General features: G+C 51.5%; 2 protein-coding genes across 2 annotated transcripts; both read left to right on the top strand.

Annotated features, from left to right (window-relative positions):
* The first annotated feature begins 268 nt into the window (after positions 1–268).
* LOC131290413 (serine/threonine-protein kinase tousled-like 1) lies at positions 269–23,554 on the top strand. Its single transcript, XM_058319568.1, has 11 exons — positions 269–562; positions 17,590–18,096; positions 18,154–18,683; positions 18,729–19,080; positions 19,183–20,813; positions 20,986–21,493; positions 21,563–21,741; positions 21,815–22,007; positions 22,081–22,286; positions 22,926–23,145; positions 23,218–23,554. The coding sequence occupies exons 1-11, from the start codon at positions 269–271 to the stop codon at positions 23,521–23,523; spliced, it is 4,926 nt and encodes a 1,641-aa protein (XP_058175551.1). The 3' UTR covers positions 23,524–23,554.
* A 146-nt stretch (positions 23,555–23,700) lies between these two features.
* Positions 23,701–24,588, top strand: LOC131290412 (uncharacterized protein DDB_G0271670-like). The gene has a single exon (XM_058319567.1). The coding sequence runs from the start codon at positions 23,701–23,703 to the stop codon at positions 24,586–24,588; it is 888 nt and encodes a 295-aa protein (XP_058175550.1).
* The last annotated feature ends 3,015 nt before the right edge of the window (positions 24,589–27,603 follow it).

Here is a 27,603-nt window from a genome sequence, read left to right as displayed (position 1 = left end):
GATAACAACAGTCCATTCTGTGTGTAGTTGTTCGCGACAGTGTGCGTTGATAAGTGTTGAAAAAGAAAAAACGTATCAAATACAAATCTTTAGTGATTAGCAGAACAAGTTTACTGGTGTGGAGAAGGGGTAACGGGTTTGTGCGCTGTGTTGTTTGTGTCGGTGTGTTTGGTGGTCCTAGGAACCCGCAGTTTCTTCCCTGCCCCTTTAAAGAAAATCACACAAATCTCTGTCACCGATCAAATCGAGCTACCATTCGGCCATCGCGATGCAGACCGATCAGCAGGAACGCAGTAGTCGGCACATCGCGGCCAAGAGGCAGCGAAAGCTGCAACTGCTCCAGCAGCAGCAGCAGCAACAGCAGCAGTTGCGCGAGCTGCAAGAGCAGCAGCTGTTGCAGCAGCAGCACCAGCGCGAGCTGCAAGAGCAGCTCAACCAGCAGCAGCTGCACCTCCAGCTAAAGCCGATTCCGATCCTACCGCAACCGTTCCACTATCACCTGCAACCGTATCAACCCATCAAGCATCCCGATGACATGCTGAGTTCCGCGTACTACATCTACGTGAGTACCGCTGGTGATGTGTCGTCCCACACATTCCGAGGAAGTGTGGGAGTAGACGGCTATATGGGCCCTTTACAAAAAAAAAAAAAGAAAAAGGGCAGCAAAATCAAACTGGTTCACAGGGCTGGTTCGAAGGGTTTGTTCTAACATCATTGCCGCTGGCACATCGGTGCCGAAGCGACGTGTGCCGTCGCTCTGCGTTGTGTAATATACCATTTTCTTTGGTTCCTTAGCGTGTGTCCGTCACGGTGTTTAGCGGCCCGTAGGGGGGTGGTTCTAGGTCTAGGCGAACCGAGAGTGAAAGGACAAAAACTAAAGAGGAGCTCCTTCCATTGGTACAGCAAACATTTGCCTTTTGATGGTAATAGAAAAGTTCACATACATTATATAGCCGTTTTTTGCGCAACCGGAAACATAGGTACGTTTGGTGGACGCATTTTTGCTGATAGTAGCGGTGTACATAAGGATGGCAGGCAGAACAGCGAGTTATTGATCGATATCTTTGTGCTGTTTCCACTGGTGAGCTCAGCTGGGCCTAATGGAACCAGTTCGAACGGCAGGAGCAAGTGTTCGTGTGCTCGACCAGGGTGTGATATAAGAACAGTCTCTTGTGCTCGAAATTAGATGAAATTTTTCGAGCAAACATCGCGTGAGGAGGCGCCCAGTCTCCCACTCAAACCGTCTATATGCAGATGCGGACGGCGGTATCTTCTGATCGGCAATGATAATGCTGTTGTCGTTTGTTTGCATTGCGGATTGCACCATCGATGTGTAAGAACAGCGATTTCTTTTCATTGATGCTGAAAAAGCGGTGATGGACCTGTGCCAAGCCACACTCCTATCGCGCCGCGTCATTGAGAGGGTGAACGCTGGCAAGGTAAAGGGTTGAACGAACGGCCGAACGTCATTATCTCTCGGCAGTACACAATCAGCCCGTGGAATATTCCATCCAACGTCCAATAGTTGAGCAACGAACGGAAGATCTTGCTTTGCGTCGTTTAATTTGTTTCCAAACATCTTTGGACAAAGTTTTTACAAGCTTGGGTTTGTTGTAAAAAGAGTTGCAGTAAGAGTTTTTAAGCCATTAAACAGGGTTTTTCGTAATTGTATTAAATTCATCATTTAGTGTCCCAGTTTCCTGCACCTTGGAAGAAGTTTTGTAAGTTAAATCGGATATTGAAGCATATGCATTGAATTAAGCAATTGAAACGTTTGTTAGCTGCATCTATCGTATGACAACGATATGCCCTTGAAGTTCACTGTGAGTTTCCGAATTTCTTGCACAAGTTGAAACATACTCGATATTGTACAGCTAGGTTGTAGTATATCGAGATAGACATGCGAATCCAATCACCGTACGCTACACCGCAGCGCTCAATCGGTGTGTGGTTGTTATCTGCTCAATTATATCTGCAAGTTTACCTACACCTACAGCTAGATTTGGATATTGAGTCGTGTTAGAAACCTCCGGGTGGATATGGTAACACCGCCACAACTCGGCAGCAAGTAATTCATACATTTTGACGTTAGATTAACCTTAAACTGACGTACGTCATCGGTGATGTGCACATTGGAGCGTGTACTTTGCACATTGGAGCGTGCGGTTTGCGATCGCGCTTTCTCCCTTCGTGGTGTTTTTCCTTTGCTTCCTCGTTTATGAGGCTCGCTTGTGATGCTAGTGAGTTTAAGTTGATCGCAATCGATGACGCATTGAAGATGTCGTAGGAGTTCGGTTGGGTCGGGTCTCTGGTTTACACTGCGTTCGCGGTTCGGAGATACTAGCAAACGGAAGCGCTTTGGACGGCGGCCATTTTTTATGGGATAGAATATCTGCATCATACGCCGTTCTGAAAAATTCACGACGCCAGCTCCTACATGCGCTAGGTTGACCGATCGCTAATTGCTTCGTCCTTGAGAAACTAAAACAAACGAAAAAGAACACACAAACACAACGGGCGACAATGACTATCCACTTGTATGGGAGCAGTATTAGCATCGCTGCGGGCGAGGGGTGAGCGAGGTGCGAAGATATTGTGTGGGGAGATCCTTTCAAATCACATTCTGTGCGATTCGCGGTTCGAGTCTGCCCAGTCCGTGCACGACATCGGTAGAAAATGTTACCCATTTCCAAAAATAATGTTGCGGCCCTGTTGTGTTGTGGCTGTAAACGTCTCTCCAGATCTCTTACTTGAGTACTTTTGTTGCGTTCAGTAGCAGTGGCAGCCTCCGCGCAACACCGTCATCACCCACCTCCCCCCCCCCCCCCCCCCCCCCCTCCCATTCCCCCGTTACCATTGGATGTAAATAAACAGAGGAGAGGATTCGCCTCGCTCCATAGGAGACACATCGTGGTTGCAAGGCTGCCTCCCTCGCGGAAACCGAAAACGTTACTTTCTATTCTGGATGCTTCCGTTCTGTTTCCATCTCCTTTACCGACCCCCTCCCCCTCCCCCTCCCCCTTTGGCTAATACGTGCTCCAGTTGTCCTTTTTTGGCTCGGGCAGGTTCTCCTTTGGATTTTTCGTACCCACATCTCTTTCGCGCTATGGCGCCGTCTGACGTTAGTTCATACCGAGTCTAGCTTGACCCCCACCTCCCCCCCCCCCCCCCCCCCTCCGCCATGTTCTTCACTTACTTACCCGAGTGTATAGGCACAATCATCGCCGTCGTCATCATCCGGGTCTGTGTCCTGCATTGGCGTTCATCATCATCGCACTGCTCCGACGGCTCCTCTACCGGCTCGGCGAAAGATTTAACAGCCATCGGCTTCGCCATTCGCAGCATACTTACACCATTTGTTAGTGTTATTTTTGTAATACTCCACCGAACCCAAAATAACTGCTCCGTCAACCCGCGCGAATGTAGCGTTGCGCTATTGTATATGCTGTTGCCAGTTAGTTTTGTAGCCTTTTCGATGCCTAGTGATGATTCAATCTCGTTTCAAACAACACTCTGCTCGATACTCCGATGGTTGTTGGTTGCAGAGTACTCTATGGCTAAAGCTGGATACCAGAGTTGTAATGCGTCACAGCAGCTGCCGCCTGGAAGTAATCTCTCGAAAGGCATGGAGACTACGACGGAAAACATGCGCCCATTTTGAATTCTTAAAAGGTACAACTAGCGAAGGTACGGCTAGGCTTTCGGTGGTTGCCGTTGTTTGTGGTGGTTTCGATTCGATTCGCTCGTAAATTCCACAGGTGAAAGAAGTGGAGCAACGTGCAGGGAGCGGAGGGAACGTGTTAAAGCGTTCGAGCAGGATGAGGCGAGACCCGGGTGGGAGAAGGAGCCGTGAGAAGCGCACGGCGGCCTAAACATTTCTGGTCCAATTCCCTTTGCGAAACCCAGCGAACCGAGAACCGCTCGCCGAGTGTTCCTCCTCGGGCTTATGTACCTTTCCGGGCGACCTTTCTTGGCTCCTTTCTATCTTCGCTTTCGCTTGTGCGCGCGGTCCAATCTCCGTTCGCTCGCGGGAGCCTTCGGGCTCCGGTGGTCGCGTTTGCATGCTCGAAAATTTGCCCGTTCACAAGCCGCGAACTCGGAGGCGGCATCCGAACAACGGGTGTTGCTGTGCGGGTCTTATTTGCCCCTACCGTGCCGTGCCCCGCTTTCCCTTCGGTCGTCCTCTGTCCAGTCTTATGCCGGTCCTTTTTCCACCTTCGTTTCCAACGGAACCGTGGCGGCCCTGCGAGCTATGGTCCGACGCAGGGAGAGCGAGCGAGCATCTTCTTTCACTTTCCGGTCCACACGGTTTTTTGCCTTTGCTATTTATTTATTATAGAGGCCCTGCGCCTTATTACACATTGCCCCGGTCGTCTACTAACCAGTTTTCTTTCGATATATTTCTTTACCTGATGTAGCCGAGGCGCACATAGCGTAAGGTGGGGCATAGGTAGGTACATAATATGCAGTGCGTTGAATTCGGTGTTGGTTGCATTCTGCATCAGGATAGTTTGTCGAAAACGGTTCTCATATTTCGGTGGAACTGACTCTGTTGTACACGAGTACGTCACGCAAACATGGAGGCGATTAAGTGATTCACAAGTGGCAGCGTTCGTTCGATTAGTAATCGAAACACTGGTCCTCCTCCACCCCTGTACGGGGAAGACCGTGCTAAGTCTATCCGTGACTGCCAAAGGTTGTTACGCCAGAAACGAAGAAAGCGAACCAGAAGCTGCCCATTCTTGCCCGGCCTAACTCTACAGACCGACGACAGCTTAAGCACGGCATTCTTAATGTTAACTTTTGTACGACCGGCATCTTGCTCTCTGCGCCTTTTCGTCCCATTGTGTTGGTTGCGAGCGGCCAGCGAAGGCTGCGAGGCCAAACTTCACTGCGGCGAGAAGTTTGCTTTTGGGCGATTTTCCACTTTTAGACCCCCTGCCTTGCGTTGTGATTTCTATTTATGTACTCTTTCCCAGTCGGTCTGCTTTTTCCTGCTTCAAGAATTGGCTCCATCGCCAATTCGCCAAACCGTTGCGATTTGCCTACAATATATATATTTGTACGTTTGTGCTGCCTGGTGGTTCGGTCGAAAGTGAGAGCACTCTGCAAATCCACAGCTCGGCAACCTATAATGGGCACCTAGAGGTTCGGTAGTCGGAGTCCTCTCGTCGCTAGGTGATGGTTAGGCGAAGCCCACCCCGAGTGGAACCGAATCAGTGCAGGGCTCCGATGTTGATGGATTCGAGTTTCTGAATGCATGTGGATAGATGCACCATTTCGAGATCTATACTTCTCTCTATCTCACGCGTGTTTCTTCTCTAACCGTTAATTCTTCATGGACCTACCTTATTCACGCCAAGTACCTGTTCTCCATATCGTCCTGTCTGCGGTCCCGTAAGGGGTACATGTTGTTGCTGTTTATACCGTTCCCGCTGTCAACACGGTATCACAGTTAGGGCCAAGCCCTGTACCCCGTTTCACGAGGTTATTGGCATGTTCGACATCGTGTGCGCTTCGACCGTTGGAGCTTGGCATATTCGATGATCCCTAAATGCTGCTGCATAACCATCCGCCATATTGGCCGGGGGGGCTGTTTACGGAAAAGCTCCACTCTCGGACTCTTTCTCCCTCTCTCTCTTTCTCTCTTTTGGGCGCATCTCGTGCTCAAGAGACCCTTAAGGTTCCTGACTTTCGTCCATCGCACCCAGTTGTTGCCGGAGTTGATGAAAAGTACCGGTGATCGAGACCCGGTCAATAATTAATGTGTCCCCTTTCGGTGTCCGAGCATACGCCTCCAAAATCCTGACTTGGACGCTTTCCCTCACGAAAGTCACAAAAAAAGAAATGTGAAACAGTGAGAGACACCTCTATCTTTCCCGCCCGGTGTGTGTCACTATGCGGCACAACGAAGTCTGTGTATGTAATAAATCATCCTTCGTGTGTCCTAAGGGTAAGTGGGGTTTGAACAGCGAATGGGTTGTAGTCCTCCGAACTTGCGAAACATCTTGAATGTCTTACGGACATCACCACAGCAGCAGTTGCAGGTGCTCTCGATGAATGTCAAATTGGTGCTACACCACTGCGTGCGTGTGTGTGTGTTCGCAACATCGACTCCTTTAAGGATACATGCCACATTATTTATGCACCCTACGTGGCCTGTGACTTTACCCAAATCGCCGAGTCATGCAATCGGTGGTCTCGCGATGCCTCCCTGTCCTATCCCGCGGGGCATCATATCTTCTGTCTTCCCCGATGCCAAAGGGTCCCTCACGTCTGCTCCTTCTGTACAGCGGTACCCTTTCTTTCCATCTCTCGAGAAACAATAGGATGCGACTGCTGGTTGCTGTACATCCAGAAAGGCGTCTGCTGCCGGGGTTGTACCAAGGATTGCATGTGTTTAGGCTTCGGAACCAGTATCTGCTTATATCCAAACTTCTCCGAGCGGGCCTTTATATAGTGTGCTGCTTGAAAACAGAGAAATGCAAAAATGAGACACAGTCGATGTTGCGCTAGTGAGCCTATCCAGATATCCGAGGAGCCAGCTGTGGGACACGATATCCATCTATCCTACCATCCGGGCAGGTTATTCTCCACCCTGTAGGAGTCGAGTGTGTCCTTCAAGCTCTTGTTGTGGGGATTGTTTTGGCTCGGGCTTCCGTGTTGATCCAATTTGGATTCCTTCCATCTATAAGGGGTCGTTCCATCCACGTGTTCCATTCTGGACGGGGTTTGCATTGAAATTGTGCCGCTCTCATGGAAAGAGTTCCACGGGAAATCCACAAGAGGAGCACTAGGGCATATGGGGTGGGATGAGTGCTTAGGGAAGGTGCGCTTGGTTTAGTTTGTTTTTCGCCTAAGTCTCGCCGGCTATTTAATTCAGCTTACTTGACCCCCGCGTAGCCTCCCCCCCGTCCCCCGTCCCCCATTGTACTAAGCACACGTACACAAACGCAGAGCTTCGTTCGGCTGTGCTCTCGAACGTGAACGAATGGTGAATGGTGGCCATCTTGTTTTCGGTGTACGGTGGGTGCACTGTTTGCCATTTGTAGTGTTTGCCATTTTCTTTTCCCAAGCCGTGGGGCGGCTTCGCCCGCGGAAGAGAAAAGCCACCGAACGCGGCGCCGACGATCATGATATGGCGACATCGCCTATCGACCGGACTGCAATGATTAAGTCAGCGAGAGGGAGAGAGGGACAGAAAAGAGAGTGATAGAATCCGCTGGAAAGGGTCCCCCCCCCCCCCCAAGGGGGTTAGGAGCGAAGTGTTGGGAGGTGGAGGGGGAGGGAGAGGGGGGGGGTGGCTGTCAATCGATAGAGCGAGAATAAGGGAGGGAACGTGTGTGTGCGCGAGTTCGTTCGTATGTACCACACCGAAACCTTCATGGAGTCAATGTTAATATTTATAAGTACGTGCTGCGTGTGCACACTATCTTGCCCACCATGTTCCCTCCCTAGCCCCCCTTCCCCCTCCTCTCTCCAACCTATCCGCGATCTTACCGTCTGAACCTGCTCCTCTTCTTACCCTCCTCATCATATACACCCGGACTTGCTGTGGTCGACGAGGCGGCGGCGGTAGGTTTATCGCATCCGTCGTCTCTCACCCCGAAAAGGGCCTCTAGTTACCATGTCTCTATATCGCCCCCCCCCCCCCCCCCCCGCCCACCCCCACTCCTGCACCCGGCAGCATCATCTCTCCCTGCGTTCGATTCGGTTGCGTTGCCTACCAACCGTTCGCGCTCTAGTCGCCCGACCGGGCATGGGACGGAAGAGGAACCGGTGGAGGGGTGCGTGCCGTGCCCCCCCGTACACCGTGTGGTGTCCTACCATCCCAAGACCATCCCAGTTCTGGTATCTGCGCTGCTCCCGGAACCATCGCCTCCTCGCACTCGCGCGTTGGTGCCTTCTTTTTGAAACGCAAATAAATAAATTTCCGAAAAGGTGAGGAGTGCGAGCCGACCGACCGACCGACCGACCGACCGACCGAAACCGGCACGACTATACACAGGCAGTCAGGAGGCGGCAACCCATCGCCAGCGTCGTGTGTGCAGGTCAGCTGTACGTGCGTACGCTTAGAAACAGCGATCTGCTGTACATTTATATGTACAGTCACACCCCTGGGACGACACCCGGTGCTTGTGGTGCTTTTCGGTTCGTGGACGCTGTACCGATAACCGAGAAACAAACCGAGATTTTTGCCAACGGCTTTCAGGGCTTTCCGACGACGAGAGTGCGTCGCTGCGCGCCCTGCCGCCTTCGTGTGTTTGTTGTGTCCGAGGCGCGCGAGGCCTACATTATTTTGCTTCGCACCATCGACGCAGCAATCTTCACTCATTCCGGTTTAGATTTGTTTTATTTATTTATTTATTTTTTCCCCCGTGCTGGTGGCTTACGAACGCGACTGCCTCGGCAAACAAAAATTTCCAAACACACACACACACACGCACATATATATGCTCTTCTGACTTGGGCCCATGAAGTTAAATTAAATTAAGTATCGGGCCCGTCTTGCTCGAACCCGTTTCGCTCCGAAGAATGGGCCAAATGGTGGGCAAAAGACGCCACGCTTCAGTATGAGTCCAATATCTGTAGCCTCACCCGTGCACAAGGTCACGTCTGTACGTCTTATCTTGGTGTTAAATGGATGGACTTTCTGGGTAATGTTGTTACCAGCGGAGATACCTTTTGGAAGTTTTTTTTGGAACCCGGGGCCTCCTCGAACCGTCCATGAACCACCGGTGTTGTGGAGTTAGCTGATTCGCTGCAGGATAGGTTTCAATCAATAGCAATAAAAATAGTTCAGAGTTCAGAGCATAGAGACGTGTGCCTTTCGTGTCTCCATGTGTTTCCATTGTGATCGGCCGGGGAATCTTTGAAATTCCGAATGGAGAACTACCAGTGGCACTGTTCCTTCCATCACCTCCACCATTGAGAGGACGGCGTTGCAAGCGTGGGACTAGGATTTCAAAGCATATAGATGTATGTTTTTCCTATGCAGAGGGATAAATCATTTAACGGCTAAAATCAACATACCCAACCTGAGGGCCGATAGCACCAATGGCGGAAGGATAGTAGAAAGGAGGCATCCGGTCTCTTGCCGCGTTGGAAAACAAGTATATCCTTTCTCGTATGTACCGCTCGCTTTACGCCTGTATCCTGCTGGTCTCTCTCTCTCTCTGTCTTACCAACTCCATTTCCTTATGCCGTTCTAGGGCCTGTTCGACCTTGTGCGTGTGCGTATGGGTGCGGGCTTTTCGGGAAAGTGCGATGGATAGCCTTTTTTCCATGCGAGAATTTTCCATCCTTACCACCCGTGTTGCCTGGTGTCACACACGTCGACCAGAAAATTAAGGACCTGCCTGGGAACAGTTTCCCTCTCGTTAGGGTCCTCGTTTGCTTGACAACTCTCTCTCTCTTTTTTCTTTTTCTCGCTCTCTCTTTCTCTCTTTCACCCTCTCTATCGCTGGCTCTCTTGCTCCTTCCCCTCGTGCAAGGCTGGTGAGGGAATTTCCTTGTTTCATGCCATACGCACCACAACCACACGCTGTTGTATTACTCACCCGGTTAGCGAAAACCTGCACCAGGACAAAGGACAAATGTGTGTGCAGCTTCGGCTGCAAGATAATGATGGCCTTCTGTGTATTGTACCCTTCGTCCTTTTTAACTCGGGTAGTGTGCATGAGGACCGGGTGTGTGCAAGCGATGACAGCGTGGAGCGACCGACCGGGAGCGAAGCATGATGTACAGCTGGCTCTCAAGTATCAAGAAATAAACCGTCTCTCCGGCGAAACCTTTTTTTTTTTTTGCTTTTCGGTACGAACGGTAGAACAGTTGCTTAACACATTAACTCCCGAAAAACTCGAGTGCGACACAGCAACGGATGGGAGTTGTTTTTCCCCGTGCCCGTGCACTTCGCTGGCATTTGTGTGCGTAAGTGTGTGTATGTGCTAGAGGAATAAGGTCGGTCATGGTTGGCGATGGGGTGGCGGACGCGGGGGTGCGATAGTGGAACACATCGTACACATGGTGTACTTGAGCATATGATGTGTTTGCCATACGACACCCAACGCGGAAAAACGGAAAAGAACCACCGTATAGAGCACTGTCCTATTCCAGAAGGGGCCACTTGAGCTGAATGGTTTATGGTTGTCGATTATGTGTGTTACATTTTTTACAGCTGCTACTTACACTGGCAAGCCAGCGCGTCCTCGACCCTTCGGGTGCGTCTATTTTTATACGATTCTAATGCTTTTTACTATTTGTTCGATGCCCTTTTTACGCTGCTACTGCTACCGTGTCCGTGCCCTGGTGGTGTTGCCTTGCGGCATTTGCGTTTTGCTGTTCTTCTGCTTTTCTAGGATGGTTCATATGTCTCCGGCTGAATCTATCGCTTTTAATTGGTTTAATATATGTCAACTAATCAAATCATCGGTTACAGAAGGTTCCAAAAGGTTGTTGAAACATCTCACCAGCTGCTCTCCACCATACCTCTTGATAACAGTTGGTGGACAGTCAGCTGACTGCAGATTAGTATTAGAAAATTATTCATAACCAACAATTGTGAAGACACGATGCACTGCTCGAATAGCTGAGCAATAGTGACGCATACGAATAGGCAACTCATCTTTTAACCCTCGTCTGCCTTGTACCTACCTCTTGCTTCCTGTTCACCACGCTCGATTGCAAACAAAAACAAAAAACCTTCTTGTTCGTTGTCCTTTCTTCCTCACCAACTACTACTACTGTAGCGATAACAAAGCATGAACTCTCTCGAGGTCTCTCTCTCACTCATTGCTCAATGTCGTCCGGTTTGCCCGAGCGAGTGATAAGTCCTAGGCTATCTCGTCGTTGGGCAGAAAGAGAGCGAAACGACAGAAAAACATAGTGGTAGTGGGGGTGGGGGATGGGGGGGGGGGGGGGTAGGAGTGGAGTGGTAATGGTTTCGATTTCGAAAGCAATATTCACCCCCATTCATTCATACACTTTTGTTTCACTTCTTGGAAGACCTTAGTTACTAGAGGCGCCATATTTTTGTTTTGTTCAAATATGCTTGGGTATTGGGTGGATTCGAACCATTGACCATTCCCACCTGCAATCAGATGTTCGCCTTTGCCCGCTGCACCATGGGATCGGTAAGGATTTGTGGCACTGATACTCAATACGGTTATTCGTACATTCCAATTTGCATGGTGTTTAACGCAGTTTTTTCAAACAACTCTCTTGCAACAACGTTTTGTGCTATATATTCATTCTCTATGGTTATCTAATTTTGCAATACGTCCGTGTTCTCCATCATTCATCTACCTGTGAACCCCCCCACCTTCTCTTCTTCCTTATTCGTGTTTGGATCTCGCTCTGGCGCAAAGGAACCACGGGAAACATGTCGCGTTTCTCCGAAGGGGAAGTTCCCGAGTCGTTTTTCGTTCTTTCGCGTTGCGTCAATTTTATGCTGCCTTCGCTACGGGTGCTATGTTGCGTCGCCGTGATAGCGGCTGGCGGTTTTTAGACCATCTTTCTCCCTTGCTTCCGGTTTCCTTCCACTTCCCTCGCTCTCTCTCTCTATCGCTCTCTTTTTCGAATTGCGCAATGGCTTTCTGTGCTCTCCAGACATAAGGACCAGACTTCTTAAAGACGATTGTATGTTGGGTTCGGTTCTACTGTAACTTTCGTTGCTCAAGATATTCAAGAGGCCTCGGTTCTGCTACTCTCGTGTTTATGCAGCTTGAATAGAGTTTTTCATTTTCGCCATACCGTAAGGGAAAAGCAAATTCAAATTTTCTTTTTCTACATGAGCATACGCGTGTGCTGTACTGCGCGAGCAATGCTCTGTTCGAGATGTTGCGCGACGTCGCATCGCGAAAACAATATCCTTTCGTCCCGGATAAATTTTATTGATGTTGCGTCACTGTTTACCCATGCTATAAGGAATGGAAAACGCGGACCTGGGAGTGTTTGGAAAAAAAAAAGATAGGTAATAATGTCCACACGCCCGTGAGGTGGTCAACACTCGATGGCTGCTCAGCAATATGGTGAAAGAAAATGGTCATCCCAAATGCATGGTGTGGCATGTTTCACTCCAGTTTTTCTCGCTAGACTCATTTACCTTTCTCATTACGTATGTATTGGCACATGTTGTGGTATTTTCTCCTGGGATGCAGTGGACGGTATTAGGAGGTAGTCTGGGGGGGGGGGGGGGGGGGGAGATGGGGGAGTGTTAGGTGGTGATCACCCAGGTGCCAGGGGTGGGGAGCAACAACCAGAGCGACATACACACCCCAGTCGGTGGGGTGGTTTGGTGTGCGTGAGTGTTGATGTGCGCGGACGCCGATTGGGTGTCGTTGATGCCGATTCGCCGAATATCAGCCAGTTGCATCGCCGCCCGTCGGCCTACGGCATGTTTTAGTACCGCGCGGCGTATTGTGGCTCTGGTGCGTGCGGCTGACGTCTATTTAGATCAGTGCTTCGCATCCCCTAGTGTGTACTCGTATGTGTATGTGTGTCTACGCGACAGTAGCGGAGGTGGCACAACCTTACATCAGGGGTGAGCAACTAGCGAGTCATAATTGAACCAACATTTTGTTACGTTTCTTCTTCCCATCTTTTCTCAATCATCTTCCCAACAACGAACGGTGTTGGATGCATGTTTAGTAAATAAAAATAAAAGATTGTACGATATGGGATCTATACACCTTGGCGTGTTGGTGGGGGCGCATCTTTGAGAACAGTACAAAACCAGTTTGAGCTTTTTCAATGTCGGCTGTCACGTTGATTTCTCCAGCACCAGTTGGTTCCTCATCTCTGACTGAAACTACCCGGGACTATCAGCCTTTTGCAGGTACGATTCGATCCCAGCGGGCCCTTCGCACGTTTCCACCTGAGCTTCATCAGGGATTTCTGAAGTTCGATCGCAATCACGGAAAGTTTCTATGTTCCCCGCACACCCATACTGATGCGATTCCACGGGTGCCAGATGGGAATACACGCTGCACACGCGTTCGGCACGGCGCTAACTGTCCGCGGAGTTCGTTCTATTGTGTGTGAGTGTGTTCCTTTTTACGATGTCGCGGAATAATCTTGTAAACCGCTGGCAGCCACCGTCGGCAGCAGCAGCAGCAGCAGCAGAAGGTTGCTGGGAGCTACAGCCCCGTGCAGCATGGCGGCGATACTCGGCCCGCGTCGACGTCGCATGCACGTTGGCTGACGCTTTATTTTATTTTTTTTTTGCCGTTCCCTTCTCGCGGCTTCTCGCGGGGAGGGCCCACACAGCGATATTGCGTTCGGCAGCGGAAGCAGCGGGCAGCTGGGAAACAAATCCACCACTCACACAAACTCACCGGCGAACACGATAGGAGGACACGGATCTCCGGCCGGATTCTCTCGCTTTTCTTGGCACCACCGAGTTCACAAGGGCGAGAATCGCAGTTCGCGTCTAGAAGCGTTCGCGGAGCCCCTGTGACGGGTTTGTTGTGTATATGTGTGTGTGTGTGTGTGTTTTTGTTTCTGGTATTCTTGTTATTATTCAGCTGAGGGGCTCAATCGAAAACGCTACTAAGTTTTCCACCAACCCCCGTTTGTTTGTTGTTTTTTTTTTCTTCTTCATTTTCCTTGCGGCTGGTCTCATTGACAGAGGAAAAACAAAAAAACGGGAGGAGAAGGAACTAAAGCGAAAGAAAGGGAAAAGCAAGAGCGCGCTGTACGTCGTAAGGTTAAAGAAGATTTAATTACGCATCTTTTCGCCCCGGTCGCTCGGGGTTGCGTTTGGCCTGGTTCGGCGCGGCGGTGCCAGTCCGCTGGTGGACACAGTTCACGTGTAATCGATCTCTCGCGCGCGCGGCTAAACACAACACTCATACCGGACCAGCGGCGAAGCGCATGTGGCAAAGATTGCGAACAGGAGTGTGTGCGTTTTTTTTTGTTTTTGGTTTAATTTACCTCCGAACGGAAACGTGGTGGTGTTGTGGCGGCGGCGGCGGGCGCGAAACACGCGGAAGTGGCGCGACGATCTGCGAGCGCGGGGGATGATGGCGCGGCTGCCGGGGGGTAGGGGAGGCCGCATCCGACTGCATGCGACCGCGGCTACCACTCTGCCACCGTTGTTGTTGTTGTCATTGATGCCGTCGTCGGTGGTGTGTTTGCACTGAGCAAAACAAAAGCAAACCCCGCGGCCGTTCCGTTGTGCGGGGGATTGCCGAGCAAGGCAGAGACCAAAAGTAGGCAAGGTAGACTGGCACAAAACTGCGCGAATGGTGACACAGAAGTTGAGTACTGGCGCTGCTGCTGCTGCTGCTGCTCGAAAACTGCGCCAATCAGCCGTTCGGGGCTGATGAGTAGCAGTGGCAGCAGTGGCGGGCCACCGTAGTAGTAACAGTTTAGTGTGGCATCGCCATCGGTGGTCGGTAGTGGCGCAGGAAATGATGCCTAGCAAAAGCTCCGTCGGAAGTGGTGGTAGCAGTAGTAGTATTGGTGGTAATGGCGGCGGCGGCGGCGGTGGCGGTGGCGGCGACGGCGACGTCGGCCCGTACTGTGATAATACAAGCCGTTACGAAAGAAAGAATGTGCGCACGACGGCGGCATCGTCATCATCGGCGATACGCAAGTATGTTGTAGCAGAAGCCGCACAAGCAAAAGCGGCAGCAACAGCAACAGCAACAGCAACAGCAACAGCAACAGCAACAGCAACAGCGCCAGCAGCGCCAGCAGCGAATCGACCGAAAAGAAAGCGTGCCGTTGCCGTCAATGTTACCACCGCGCTCGGCCGCCATATTGATTTGGGCATTGCTGCGGTGGTACGTGTTGTGTATTTAATTTGTGTTTTATTTTTATTTCGGTCTACCCTCGCACCATCCCCCCCCCACACCCCCCTCCACTTCGGCGCTCCACACCATGTCAGCCCTCCAGCCCTGCAATCAACAGCGATCAACAGCGGCGCACAATCGCCATATTCTTCCACCCCCCTCCCTCGTTCGGCGATATCCACGTGATGATAATTTTCCCATGCAAGTTTCCACATCGTTCATGTGCTTGTTTCGTATTGTCCTGCCTCTGCCTGCACGGAATCCTGGTTCTTTCGCTCTAAATCTCGAGCATCTCGAAACATGGTTCTTGTGCCGATATATGTTTCTCGCCCCCCAAACCGCTCGAATGTGCGTCAGTTTTTAAACCCTCCAAACCCCAACCCCCATCCCCCACCCCACCCGTCAAAGGATCGCGGTTGAGGTTGAGCGAGCCTGGCTGTTCTTCTTTCTGCTGCAACATGACTATCACCCTATCGCCCAACGTTATGCTTCATGCTATCAAATCACAAGACGACGGCAGGAACAAGGTGGACCTGAAATGCAGCTGACCAACCATGTGTGTGTGTGTGTGTGTGTTTGGGGGGTGATTTTATGTGTGCTTCTAGGGTTGATTCAAACCGACACCGAACCGAATGGTATGTGTGCGGGGCTATGACAACACACCAGCAACATCTCAAAACTCAAAACAGCGACAGGCAGGGCCTGGGGCAATGCTGTTTTTGGGGAGGCATCATGGGGCGGCTCCTCACAATATACGGTCGGTCAGGCAGTGTTTACGAGGAGCGCCTAGGTGGTGTGCGTATGTTTCTGTAAGGGCCCGTTGAATCATTGTGCTGGATTATACCGATCGATCGGTCAATTGGGCGCATGGCTGTATGTGTGCCACCCCTGTTCGCTTGCACCCCGCAGCTTAAGGGTTGGTCTGTGTTTTGTGCGTGCGTTTCCTTCCCGTCCGGAATTTTCTTTCCACTGAGTTCATGTTTTTATTTGTCTGGCTGGCTCTCTTTTCTTTTTCATTCTCTCACACTCTCTCACTCTCTCTCTCTCTCTCTCTCTCTCTCTCTCTCTCTCTCTCTCTCTCTCGGCATTGCCGGTACGTGTACGTGACTGCATTGGTGTGTGTAGCCTGCGGTCAGTTGTAAAGGGACACAGCCGTGTCGGGGTACAGCCGATTGTGTAGTAGTGCCCGTGTAGCACACACGGTGAATAGATCAAAAACCCCAAAAGGAGCAAAACTTGGCTTAGGCGAGCTTGGGCGAGCTTTCATTTTTCACCCCCGGGGGTTTTTTTGCACGACGGAGGAGGGGTGTGGGCAAAGAAAATTTGTCCACGATTAATACATCGTCGGTCGTCCATTCTGCCGTGTGGTGTGGTGGTGGTGCAAGTGGAAAATCGCGCGCTGCAGTGAAGTGCGCTGCCTGGTCTCGCATATATCCTGCCAATGTTTTACACCGAACATCCCGAACATGTCGACCATCTTTTGGTCGCATTAAATTAGCTGATTTCGGCTTCGCCTTGTGTAAATCGGAAGACAGGAATAAAAGCCACCGTCCGGACCAATTGATAGTGCCAGAGGGAGTGAGAGCGAAGTGGAAAATGTGCGTGCTAGAGGGGGACCGGTAGATCCGGAGGGGTGCAGTTTTAAGCTGATACATTGATAAATACACAGCCACGCACACTACGATACACTTCACACATACACAAACGCACACCCCTATACATTCGTACATTCGCATTCAACGGAATGGACATGCTGTGCGATAATTTGAATATGTAGGCTTGCGAAAAGCTGTGGTGCTACGATAATTATTTTCATTTCAACCGTTCTCGACCCCCTTGCCGACTTCCTGTCGATGTGTAGAAATATTCCATTTTGCTGAAATATAGTGTAAGTGATTGTGTCAAAAGTTTCAGCATTGTCGAGAAATGTGAATCGAATTTTGATGATGGTTTGTGTCCGCGTCGTCCATTTTTGTCTCCCTCACGTCAAACTGTGGAAGAACTAAATGTGATCAATCAAAGAAAATAAAAGTAGAACATGGGTTCAATCCACCATCGAAGACAACGGGGTGGAAGCGAGAGAGCGAGATAGAGAGAGAGAGAGAGAAAGATGCAAAGAGCGAGTGAGACGGGGAGAAAACAGAATAAAATGAGGGAGAGCGCAATTCATCCTTGCCATAGTAGTGTGCGAGCGTGTGTACAGCAAACGCCGCCAGCCTTGCCGCATTTGTGTGCGACTCAATTGGTTAGACCGAGACCTGCTTCACATTGGTGCACGGATAGCGCCACAGCGAGCCTTGTGCATGTGTGCGCCGCAGTGTGATGTCCTTTCGGTTAGTGCACACGTTGCGTGTAACGGCGAATGCAAGGAAACCGAACCGTGGTTGTGTGGGTGTTGCGAACCAAATGCAAAGTGGTTTCGTGATTTACCATTCTTTCTCTTTCTCTCTCTCTGTTTTTTTTATATGTGAGTTCTCTCATTCTCTCTCACTCGCTCGCTCTCTTTTTCGCACATTTTCTTCCGATTGTTCTTCCACATTTAAAGCTCTCCTTTGTATGGATAGCTTGCCGAACAGATCCTAGAAACAGCGAGAGGTGTACATCGCCGTTTGGTAACAGTGGTTTTTTGATAAATTAAATTAAATAACGAATTGGCGAACGTTCGCGAAACTCGCGCTCTGCTTGCTTCTCTATCTTAAGGATGACGTTAGCTTATTGTTTGACTATTTTTATTTCCACCTTCCTGGTCTGTTTTATAATAGTTTGTTTTTTTTTTGTTGATCTGCCTCCGTAGATGTCTGCCGCTACTCAGTTGCACATGGCACCACAGGCAACCATAGTACAGCAAGTTGACCAAGCCGTTCCGCACCATCATCATCCACATCTCCAGCAGCAGCAACAGCAGCAGCAGCAGCAGCAGCAACAGCAGCAGCAGCAGCAACAGCAGCAACAGCAGCAGCAGCAGCAGCAACAACAACAACAACAACAGCAGCACCATCTTCATCACCACCACCTGCAACACCATCAGCAGCCACAGCAACATTACGCCGCCAACAACCAGCAGCTTCATCAACAGCCGCAAGTGTCGCCGGCGGTGGTGACGACTGGCGAGCTGCAGCAGCAGACGGCGGCGGTCATAACGGCCAACGCCAACAGTGGAGGAGCCCTTGGTAACGGTGCCACAGGTGGAGGTGGCAACAACAACAACAACAGCAACGCGCAGTCCGCCACCCCGACGAACACGACAACGACTGCCTCGGCGTCCACGTCGCTGTTGCCTCCTATCACCGGCACCGGAAACGCGCTGCATCAGCAGCAGCAGCATCACCACCATCATCCCCACCAACACCACCCCCAGCAGCAGCAGCAGCAGCATCACCAACAACACCAGCACAACCACCACAATCACCACAATCACCAGCAGCAGTCGCATCATAACAACAACAAGGATCAGGACTCGAACATGAGCGCCGGCTCGTCGCCTAGTGATAAGGAGCTCGAGACGATCGTCGTGAGTGCGGCGGCGGCAGCTCAACCACCCAGTCAAGCAACACCGGCGTTCCCGGCCGGGGCCACGACCAACAACAACACCCCCCGGCTGGTGGGTGCCACCCCGGTCGAGAAGGTAACCAGGTCCGGGTCGGATCGGAAGCGAAAACGGAGACCACCGGACGATAACGGTGGCCCCGGCGGAGGAGCGTCAACTGCGGGGGGAGCAGGAGGAGGAGGAGGAAATGGAGGAGCAGGTGGTGGCACAACCACCGCAGGTCATATGCGTGATAGTAGAGATAATGTTAAGGCCCCGCGGCTTTCGCAGCCGCTAAGTGATACTAAGAAGATAAATGATTACTTTTTCAAACATTCAACGGCGACAGTGGTGGCGACGGTGCTACGGGGTGCCACGCAGCACTATGCCGTCGGCTCGACTACCAGCACCAGCACCACCAACACCACCAACGCCACCGCCGCCGCCGCCGCCAACAGCGTCACGACGTCTGCCAGTGGCGCTGTCGGGGTCGTGGTCAGCAATAGCAGCAACAACAACACCGCTGGCGGCGGCACCTTAGGAGCAATAACCAATTCGTCCCCCCAAGTCGATCCGGGCGGAGGAGGGGCGGCGGGAGCGGCGAGCGGTGGCACGAATGCGGCCACAGGCAGCAACCTGGCGTCGCGCGCACTCACCAAAAGTCCGAACGCGCACCAGCAGCAGCAGTCCGCCACCCACGGTCAGTATCCGATGTATCCTCCCACGTCGCAGACGACGCAGCTGCTACCGGCGGGCTCGGTAGCGGCGGTAGCAGTCACGGCCAGCTCGAGCAACTCCAGCATCATCGCCCACGCCACCAGCACCGTCGGCAACGCGAGCAACAGCAGCAGCACCAACGTTCTGCTGCAGCAGCAACAGCAACAACAGCAGCAGCAGGATCTGTTCGTCGGTAGCACCGGAACACGCTCCGGCGTGCGGCAGTCGATCTCGTCCTCGTCGTCGGCGTCCGGTGGTTCGGGCGGCGGTGGCGGCGGCAACACCAACTCCCCGACCGTTCTAGTTCCTGCGTCGCCAGGCTCCCCGGCGACCTCGGCAGCGGCGGCCGCAGCGGCCGCTGTGGCTGCGGCAGCAGCAGCCGCCGGACCGACCACCGCCTCCACCGGGCCCGTGGCAGCTCTGACGACGCCGATCGTCGCCACAACGACAACGTCGTCCGCCGCGACACCTCTCTCGCCGGCGCTCTCGGCCACCGGCCAGGTGCTGCGGCAAAACTCCGGTGGCGACAGCGCCGTTGTTTGTCAGCCGTACTCATCGCTGGTCATCATCCCGCAGCACCTGCTCGGTGGTCGGAAGCAGCAGCAGCAGCAGTCATCGTCGGCGTCGTCGGCTTCAGCGGTGGTGACCAGTGCGGGCACCGTATCGGCTACATCGAACCAGCAGCAGCACAAGCAGCAAAGTGGCGTGGTCGGGAAGATAGGCGCACAACAGTCTACGACAACAACCGGCGCACAGACGACGATCACGACGAACGCCCAGCAGCGCGAAAACCAATCGGGAACGCCACCCCTTCCAACCTCGCAGCAACCTGCTTCCACACAGGCGGTGGCGGCGGCTACCGGTCAAAGCGCAGCAGCGGTAGGGACGAACCATCAGCAGCAACGGGACAATGGTGGCACGGGAGTTGGCAGTGAGCAGCACCTTCACCTCCAGCGGATAACAATTACCTGCACCAGCAGCAACAGTAGCAGTAACGGTGGAGGAGGTGCCACATCGACCACCAGCGGAGTAGAGGTGACCGGTGGCGGAAACCCCACCAGCACGACGTCGGTGGCCACGTCCACCAGCACACCCGTCAGTAGTACGAACAATAACAACAACAACAATTCCGTGCTCCAACTCCCAGGCGGGGCTGTTGTGACGTCGTCGGTAAAGTCAATTGCACAGAAGCTGCAGCAATCACAGCAATCGCAGACACAGCAGCAGCAGCAAACACAGCAGCAGTCCACGGCGCTCACGTCGTCGTCTTCCAGCGCGGCCACCGCCTCGACGCTGGTGCCGGTGATGGGCGGAACGTCAGCCGTCGGGAAGCAGCAGCTCCTCGGCGATGGGGTCAACAGCAACAGCAACCTGTTCGCCGGCAGCTCGCATCAGGCCACGGCCGCCACTGCGACGCCGCCCCTAATGGTGACCAAGCTGGTGCAGACCGACCTGACGCAGGCGGACATCACCGAGCGGGACCACGACTTCGAGAGCAACCGGACGCGCATGGACGAGCTGTCGCGCTTGTCAGACGAGCAGAAGTGCCAGCTGAGCGTGCACCAGAAGGCGATCGAGCAGCACAAGAGCCACATCAACAAGTGCATCGAGGTGGTGAAGAAGCTGCTCAAGCAGAAGAGCAACATCGAGAAGAAGGAGGCGCGCCAGAAGTGCATGCAGAACCGACTCCGGCTCGGCCAATTCGTCACGCAGCGCGTCGGTGCGACGTTCCAGGAGAACTGGACGGACGGCTACGCCTTCCAGGAGCTGGCAAAGTAAGTGTACAGCCTTTTTTCAGTAAACACCATCAACAGCTGGATTCAAATCCGATTGGTTGAACCTTCAGATAATTAGCGCGTCCTTTACCTCCCTCAATTTGTTGATCGGAGTTGCTAATGGTTTGGGGAATAGATTTTGATCGACCTTTTTCTATCCTTTCGCCCCCAGACGACAGGAAGAGATTACTGCCGAGCGGGAGGAAATCGATCGGCAGAAGAAGCTGCTGATGAAGAAGCGGCCCACCAACAGCGAGGGTGGCCGCAAGCGTAACAACTCGTCCGCGTCGGGCGGTGCGTCCGCTGGCGGTGCTGGTGGTACCGATCGCGTCGGTAGCGGGGTCGGAGGGGCCGGCGGATCCGGCGGTGCTGGCGGGGTCGGTTCACTAGGTGGCGGTGGCGGGGCCGGCAGTGGTAGCGTCGGTGGCAGCAGTGGTAGCTCGAGCGGCGGATCGTCACTGCATAACGGCAACGATAGCACGTTCCTCAAGCCCGACCCGGTCGTGAGCAACAGCTCGATCTTCACGCTGCAGGAGTACTACGAGTGCGATGAGATCCTGAAGCTGCGCCAGAACGCGCTAAAGAAGGAGGACGCCGATCTGCAGCTCGAGATGGAGAAGCTCGAGCGGGAGCGCAACCTGCACATCCGCGAGCTGAAGCGGATACATAACGAGGATCAGGTAATTATTAGCATCGTAGATGAAGTAGGGGCGCGCTTCCCCAGTGTTAACCCCTGTTTTCGTTTCTAGTCGCGGTTTAACAATCATCCAGTGCTGAATGATCGGTACCTGCTGCTAATGCTACTCGGTAAGGGTGGCTTCTCCGAGGTGCACAAGGCGTTCGACCTGAAGGAGCAGCGATACGTCGCCTGTAAGGTGCACCAGCTCAACAAAGACTGGAAGGAGGACAAGAAGGCGAACTATATCAAGTAAATATACCCCCCTGCCAGTCCGGCACGACAGCTATTGATGAACCGCCCTTGTCTTTCACGCTCGCTTTAGACACGCGCTCCGGGAGTACAACATCCACAAGGCGTTGGATCATCCGCGTGTGGTGAAGCTGTACGACGTGTTCGAGATCGATGCCAACTCGTTCTGCACCGTGCTGGAGTACTGCGACGGGCACGATCTGGACTTCTACCTGAAGCAGCACAAAACCATCCCGGAGAAGGAGGCCCGTTCGATCATCATGCAGGTATGTGCGGGATTTTCGTGAATCGTGTCGGTCGGGACATCGGAGTAACCCTAATCTATCTATCACTTCGCAGGTCGTTTCGGCGCTCAAGTATCTCAACGAGATCAAGCCGCCCATCATCCATTACGATCTGAAACCGGGCAACATTCTGCTGACCGAGGGTAACGTGTGCGGTGAGATCAAGATCACTGACTTTGGTCTGTCGAAGGTGATGGACGAAGAGAACTATAATCCCGACCATGGTATGGATCTTACGTCACAAGGTGCTGGAACTTATTGGTGAGCAACGAAGCAAGCAGTGGGCCCCCACCCCGCCGCATGCCGATGGAATATGGGGCCACTTTACTTCTTCCAACCTCTCTCGGCATTCCGCTCGACGGTCGCTGATTAGATTTCGTTCGTGCTACTACAAACAATCAAGCTGTCTGCCCTGATCTGACCTGACCCTAAGTAGTAACTAAAGTAACGCTCTGACAACTGACCTGTAAAGTGCTGCAAAGTGTTTAGTTTTGACGTTAACGGATAGGCAACGAAATCCGAACCCTAGTGAACAGCAGATTCCTTTTATCCTCTATGATCTAAATCACATAATGGTTTAAAATACTTAATTTGTTTTTCAAAATTGTATTTAAAGTAACTGTTTGACGTTCATTGAAAACTGGCAGTAAAGTCTACTACGTCTAGTCATATAACACTGACTTTGCCATTACCTAGCGACAATTAGAAATGTTTTCTGTTTGCGATAGAAAACTCTCACTTTCTTCCATACCATTTTCACCCTTCCATCCCCCCCTGCATCCAAACCCACCCAGAAGAAGCCAATTCCGATGCAGAAAAGCTAATTCTCCAACTGTTTGTTCGTTTGTTGTTTCCAATTTTGCGCCCGTGTTCCGTGTATCGGCCGGTCGTCGTCGCCAGGTATCTGCCACCGGAGTGCTTCGTGGTTGGGAAGAACCCGCCGAAGATTTCGTCCAAGGTGGACGTCTGGAGCGTGGGCGTGATCTTCTACCAGTGTCTGTACGGTAAGAAGCCGTTCGGCCACAACCAGTCCCAGGCGACCATCCTCGAGGAGAACACCATCCTGAAGGCGACCGAGGTGCAGTTTGCGAACAAACCGACCGTATCGAACGAGGCGAAGGTATGTTGGTTGGCGTCTATGTTGGTATTCTCCGTGTGTCTTATGTCTAATGTTGTTGATTCTCGTTTCCAGAGCTTTATTCGCGGTTGCCTCGCGTACCGCAAAGAAGATCGGATGGATGTGTTTGCGCTGGCGAAGCACGAGTATCTGCAGCCGCCAGTGTCGAAGCACAACCGCTCGTCGAACGCGCAAAATCAGCACGCAGCCGGTCAGAACAGCAGCACCGGGGCGACTGGTGCTGGTGGTGGCGGCGGCGGCGGCGGTGGTGGCGGTGGCGGGTCGGGCGGTTCGGGCGGAGCCGGCGGGAACCAGGCCGGCCAGCAGACGTCCTTCTCCACCGGCATGTTCGGCAACATGAACCAGTCGAGCTCGTCTTAGCTATTTTTCCACCACAGCAGCATTGTAAATAGTAAGAAGCCTGTACCTTCCTCCAGTACGAGCGTCGTACCACCACCACCTCCGCTACCACCAGCAATGCCGTCTTTCACTACCATCACCACCACCACCAGCAACACCTCCGTGACCACGCTCACCACCACAATGAACTTGGCCACAATGAACGCGACCGTCAGCACGGCAGGAGCGACGACCACTGCGATGGCATCGTCCTCATCATCTAACGCGAAGAGTAGCATTAATGCGAGCTTTTCACTACGCAGCGGTGTAGGAATGGGTCGCCGTTCGCTACTCTTGACACGAACGCTATGTGCGCCGAATTCACCAACGACGGGCGAACTCGGTACCAGGAAGGGGGGGTTGGTCGTGCCATCGCCACCAGTCACTAGCCGGACGACGAACAACGCTCCGACGCCCACATCGTCCTCCTCATCGTCCGGTGCTGGTACACTCGCCCTGTCCGTGCTAAATGCTGCTTCAGTGCTCACATCATCTTTCAACCATAAAACGACGACGACGACGACGACTACGGCCAAATGCACCAGAAAAGGTCTCAACTTTAAGCCGCATCAGCAGCAGCAGCAGCTCAACGGCATCGTCTCCAATCAATCGCTCCTGCTGCGTCATCAAACGAACAATGCGATCAAACAGCAGCAACAATTGCCGTTGCCATCATTCGCGATGCTAGGCGACCCACAGAGCGTCGGTAAGAAAGCAGCGAACAGCAGCAGTGGCAGCAGCAGTGGCAGCGGCAGCGGCGGCAGCAGCACCAGCACCAATAACACCAACGTCGTCGTACCGCTGTGCAGTGCCAGCTTCAATCAACAGCCGCAGCAGCAACCGGTGGCGCGTAAAAATTATCCGTCGAAACAGCAACTGACGCTAATGAAGGGCAGCGATAGAGGAGCCGGTGGTCACAATCCGCTGCCACCGCCGCCATCAACAATTCCAACCTCCACCACCTCCTCGTCGATGTTGGTGAACGCGGCGGCACACGCTCTCCTAGCTGGGCGACACAGCAATGGTTGGCGCAACGCAGCCGACTAGTCAAGCTCGCGGGAACGGAAGAGGAACGATGGTGAGGGATGGCGTTACACTCCTGTGCGGGACCTGTTCCTTTTATGTTTGGCCCTCGAGATCTACGATTTTTTTTTTTGTACACACTTCGTTTACTCTTCAATTTACTCGCGCGCGATTTGTTTTTTCGCTTTCGTTATCAAAAACTATCATTGAAATTTTCCAAAAAAAAGCGCTGAACATTTACACATTCCCAGCTAACTACCACAAACGAGATCCATATACGTAAACCAAAACCACGAAAAAGCATCAGGCAAGGCTGCACCGATAGCAGAGTTGAATCAATAGTACACTAGCATGACCATCAGGGCACATTCCGAGCGACAGAAAGAAAGTAGGTTTCGGCTTTTCGGTCGAAAGCAGTGTTAACGACGGCGGCTTGCACGACGTAATTTGTATTCCCTTTTTTATAAGCGCGGATCTTCATGGACTACTATATTTTTTTTCTCTTTCTATGTTGGCGATTTTTTATTGTTTTATCCGTATTGACACATTTCATTTGTTGTGCGCAAGTTTGTATTTCATCTTTTTTTATTTTATAAATACATCGCACATTTGGAACTCTGGTTCTGGTTGGCAAGGAAGTGCGTTTCTATATGTAAGCAACGATCCTTCGCAGATTGTAAACAAAAAAAATAGGATAAAAGTGTGTTGCAACGCCTCGTCTCGCTATAAAATAAAAAAGCGGCCAAGACTAGTTTTGTAAAGCAGACTAGGAAAGCAAGAATTTGTAAATGTTTAGCCAACGATCATCATCGAAAATGTTATCATCATTCTTAGAAATGTTCCCACTTTTCTTTTTGTACCTTTTCTGACACAACAAATACACACATACACTATACTAGCACAGGATGTTGAAAAAATACTCCCCTACAAGCGCGTTTTGTTTGAGGTGTTGTAGAGAAAGCATTGTTTGAAACACGAAATTAAACACACTTTGACGAGGGCAGATCGAACGTCCGAGTAGTGAAAGACTAAGAACGCACCAGCAGAAGGGGAGGGGGTGGGCGGACTAAGGGTGACAGCAAGCAAGCGGGAACGGTTCGAATTAGCATCCTTTCCGTTTCGTTGATTGATTATTGATCGCGTATCGTTTTGAGATCGCTAGATTGTTTGACCGCCTTCCCTTTCGGCAAGGAGATAGAGGTAGAGCGCATAAGGTTTAAGTTTAGGATAAGTACCGCTTGGGCAGACCGCGGCTGCTGAGCGGAGAGAGCCGGGAATTCGTATTTGGTAGGTGTATTATTTGTAAATATAATTAAACACTTTTTTTCGTTCAGTAATTAACAAGAAGTAAGCGAACGTTCACCGGCCCCTTCGCAGCTTTAGGTGGCACTCCACTACTCCTTTTCGCGTAATCGTCCTACACCAACCCGAAGCAAAAGGGATCGCTCACACAGTTGATGGTAGATTTTCGTGCAGCGTTTAATCTCGCGCGAAGCAAAATAGTTCGTAAGTTCACGAGAGGGTTTTGCTTGTTCCAAAGGAGGAGCCCACACTGTAGTTTTGGGCCATACGCTTGCGGAAGCGTGCGTAACAGAACTCATTTCGCGAAGCAGGTTTGGCTGAAGACAGGGGTTTTGTAAGTGTTCGGTACGTCTGGCACACAATCGATAGGAATAAGACTTTGATTTCCCAATATCTACAGAAAAACAAAAACGATTCTGACAAAACAGGCTAGCTTTCCTCTATCCACCTTTCGCAGCACAATGATGCATAAAATGACTCTTTTCTTGCTCATAACTGGTGTGACTGGCGAGGATTGGTCCAATCTAACTTCCACACACAAACACACACACACCGCCGACAGTTATCGTCGCGATGCGTTTAGAACGAGGCGCATTCTACATTTTACATACATTTTTATGTGACATCCCATTCCTTCGCGTGAGTTTACTTTCACATTTCTTAACTTACGGTTTCTTTTTTGTATTTCCGTTTCGCGGCGATGACTGTCGCAATGGTAGATGTTCGACACACAGTAAAATAAGCTCTACAGACTTCTGCAAAGTATTTGCACGATTATAAATTGCGTCTGTGTGTATGTGTGTGTGCGTGTGTGTGTGTTTGTGTAAATGTGTGTAGCAAAAAATCATAGAAAACAGAAGGCAGGGACGGGGGGAAGCCCGGTGTCCTGTTTTCCCGAAGCATATGGGAACTTGTTATCGTACATATATATTAGGGTCAAAGAGAAGTTGAAGATAAAACTTCGCGTAGGAAGCTGCTTTAAGGCATAACCGACAGTCTTACACAGTCAGCAAAAGGAGGACCGGGTGCCGGAACGACGATTCCCGCAGGAGTAGGATATTATCTATTATCAATCGAACGAGCGTGTTGGATACGCCGTGGCATCGTCGTGAGCAACGTAGTATGATTTTCATACACGTTTATGTTTCTTCTCATGTTTGATCAGATAAGAAAGTAACTTACTTTACAGAACCGTTTGTTTGTTTATTCGATAAATTGCCAGGAAAGAGGATCTACAGTGATCTTACCCCTTCTGCTGAAGCCTCTCAATGCGGTGTGTGTTTGGGTGTGAGAAAAAGAGTGTTGCGAAACAAATTACCTTAGGAAATCTAAACGTGGCAGAGCTCTAGCAATGACTAATTCACTCAAAAACACACACTGCCACACACTCACACATACACATACACACATATTTGTACTACGACATTATGTATGGTAGTTTGAGATAGATTGCGGGAAAATACCAAATTTATCCAAATCCCTTGCGGTTTGCGTGTGTAGGATGTACTCTAGGGTCTTTCGCCTTATATAAGCCAAAAGCCCGTGCGATCTGTTACCGTTAGCTACCATCCTTAGACGGCACAGCGTAAAAAGAGTAAGAAGATTACCGGGAAGGAGGAGGAGGAGTGACGGAAATAGTGTAAGGAAGGGTAAAGTGTATCATAAAAAAGTATACATGAAGACGGACATATGCGACATGACAAACGGTGTAAGGAAACGTAAATCAACCCCTTTCCT

Source organism: Anopheles ziemanni, chromosome X, assembly GCF_943734765.1.
Source record: "Anopheles ziemanni chromosome X, idAnoZiCoDA_A2_x.2, whole genome shotgun sequence".
Lineage (NCBI taxonomy): Eukaryota > Metazoa > Arthropoda > Insecta > Diptera > Culicidae > Anopheles > Anopheles ziemanni.
The sequence above is the reverse complement of the archived record's forward strand: the minus strand, read 5'-3'. Positions and strand labels throughout refer to the sequence as shown.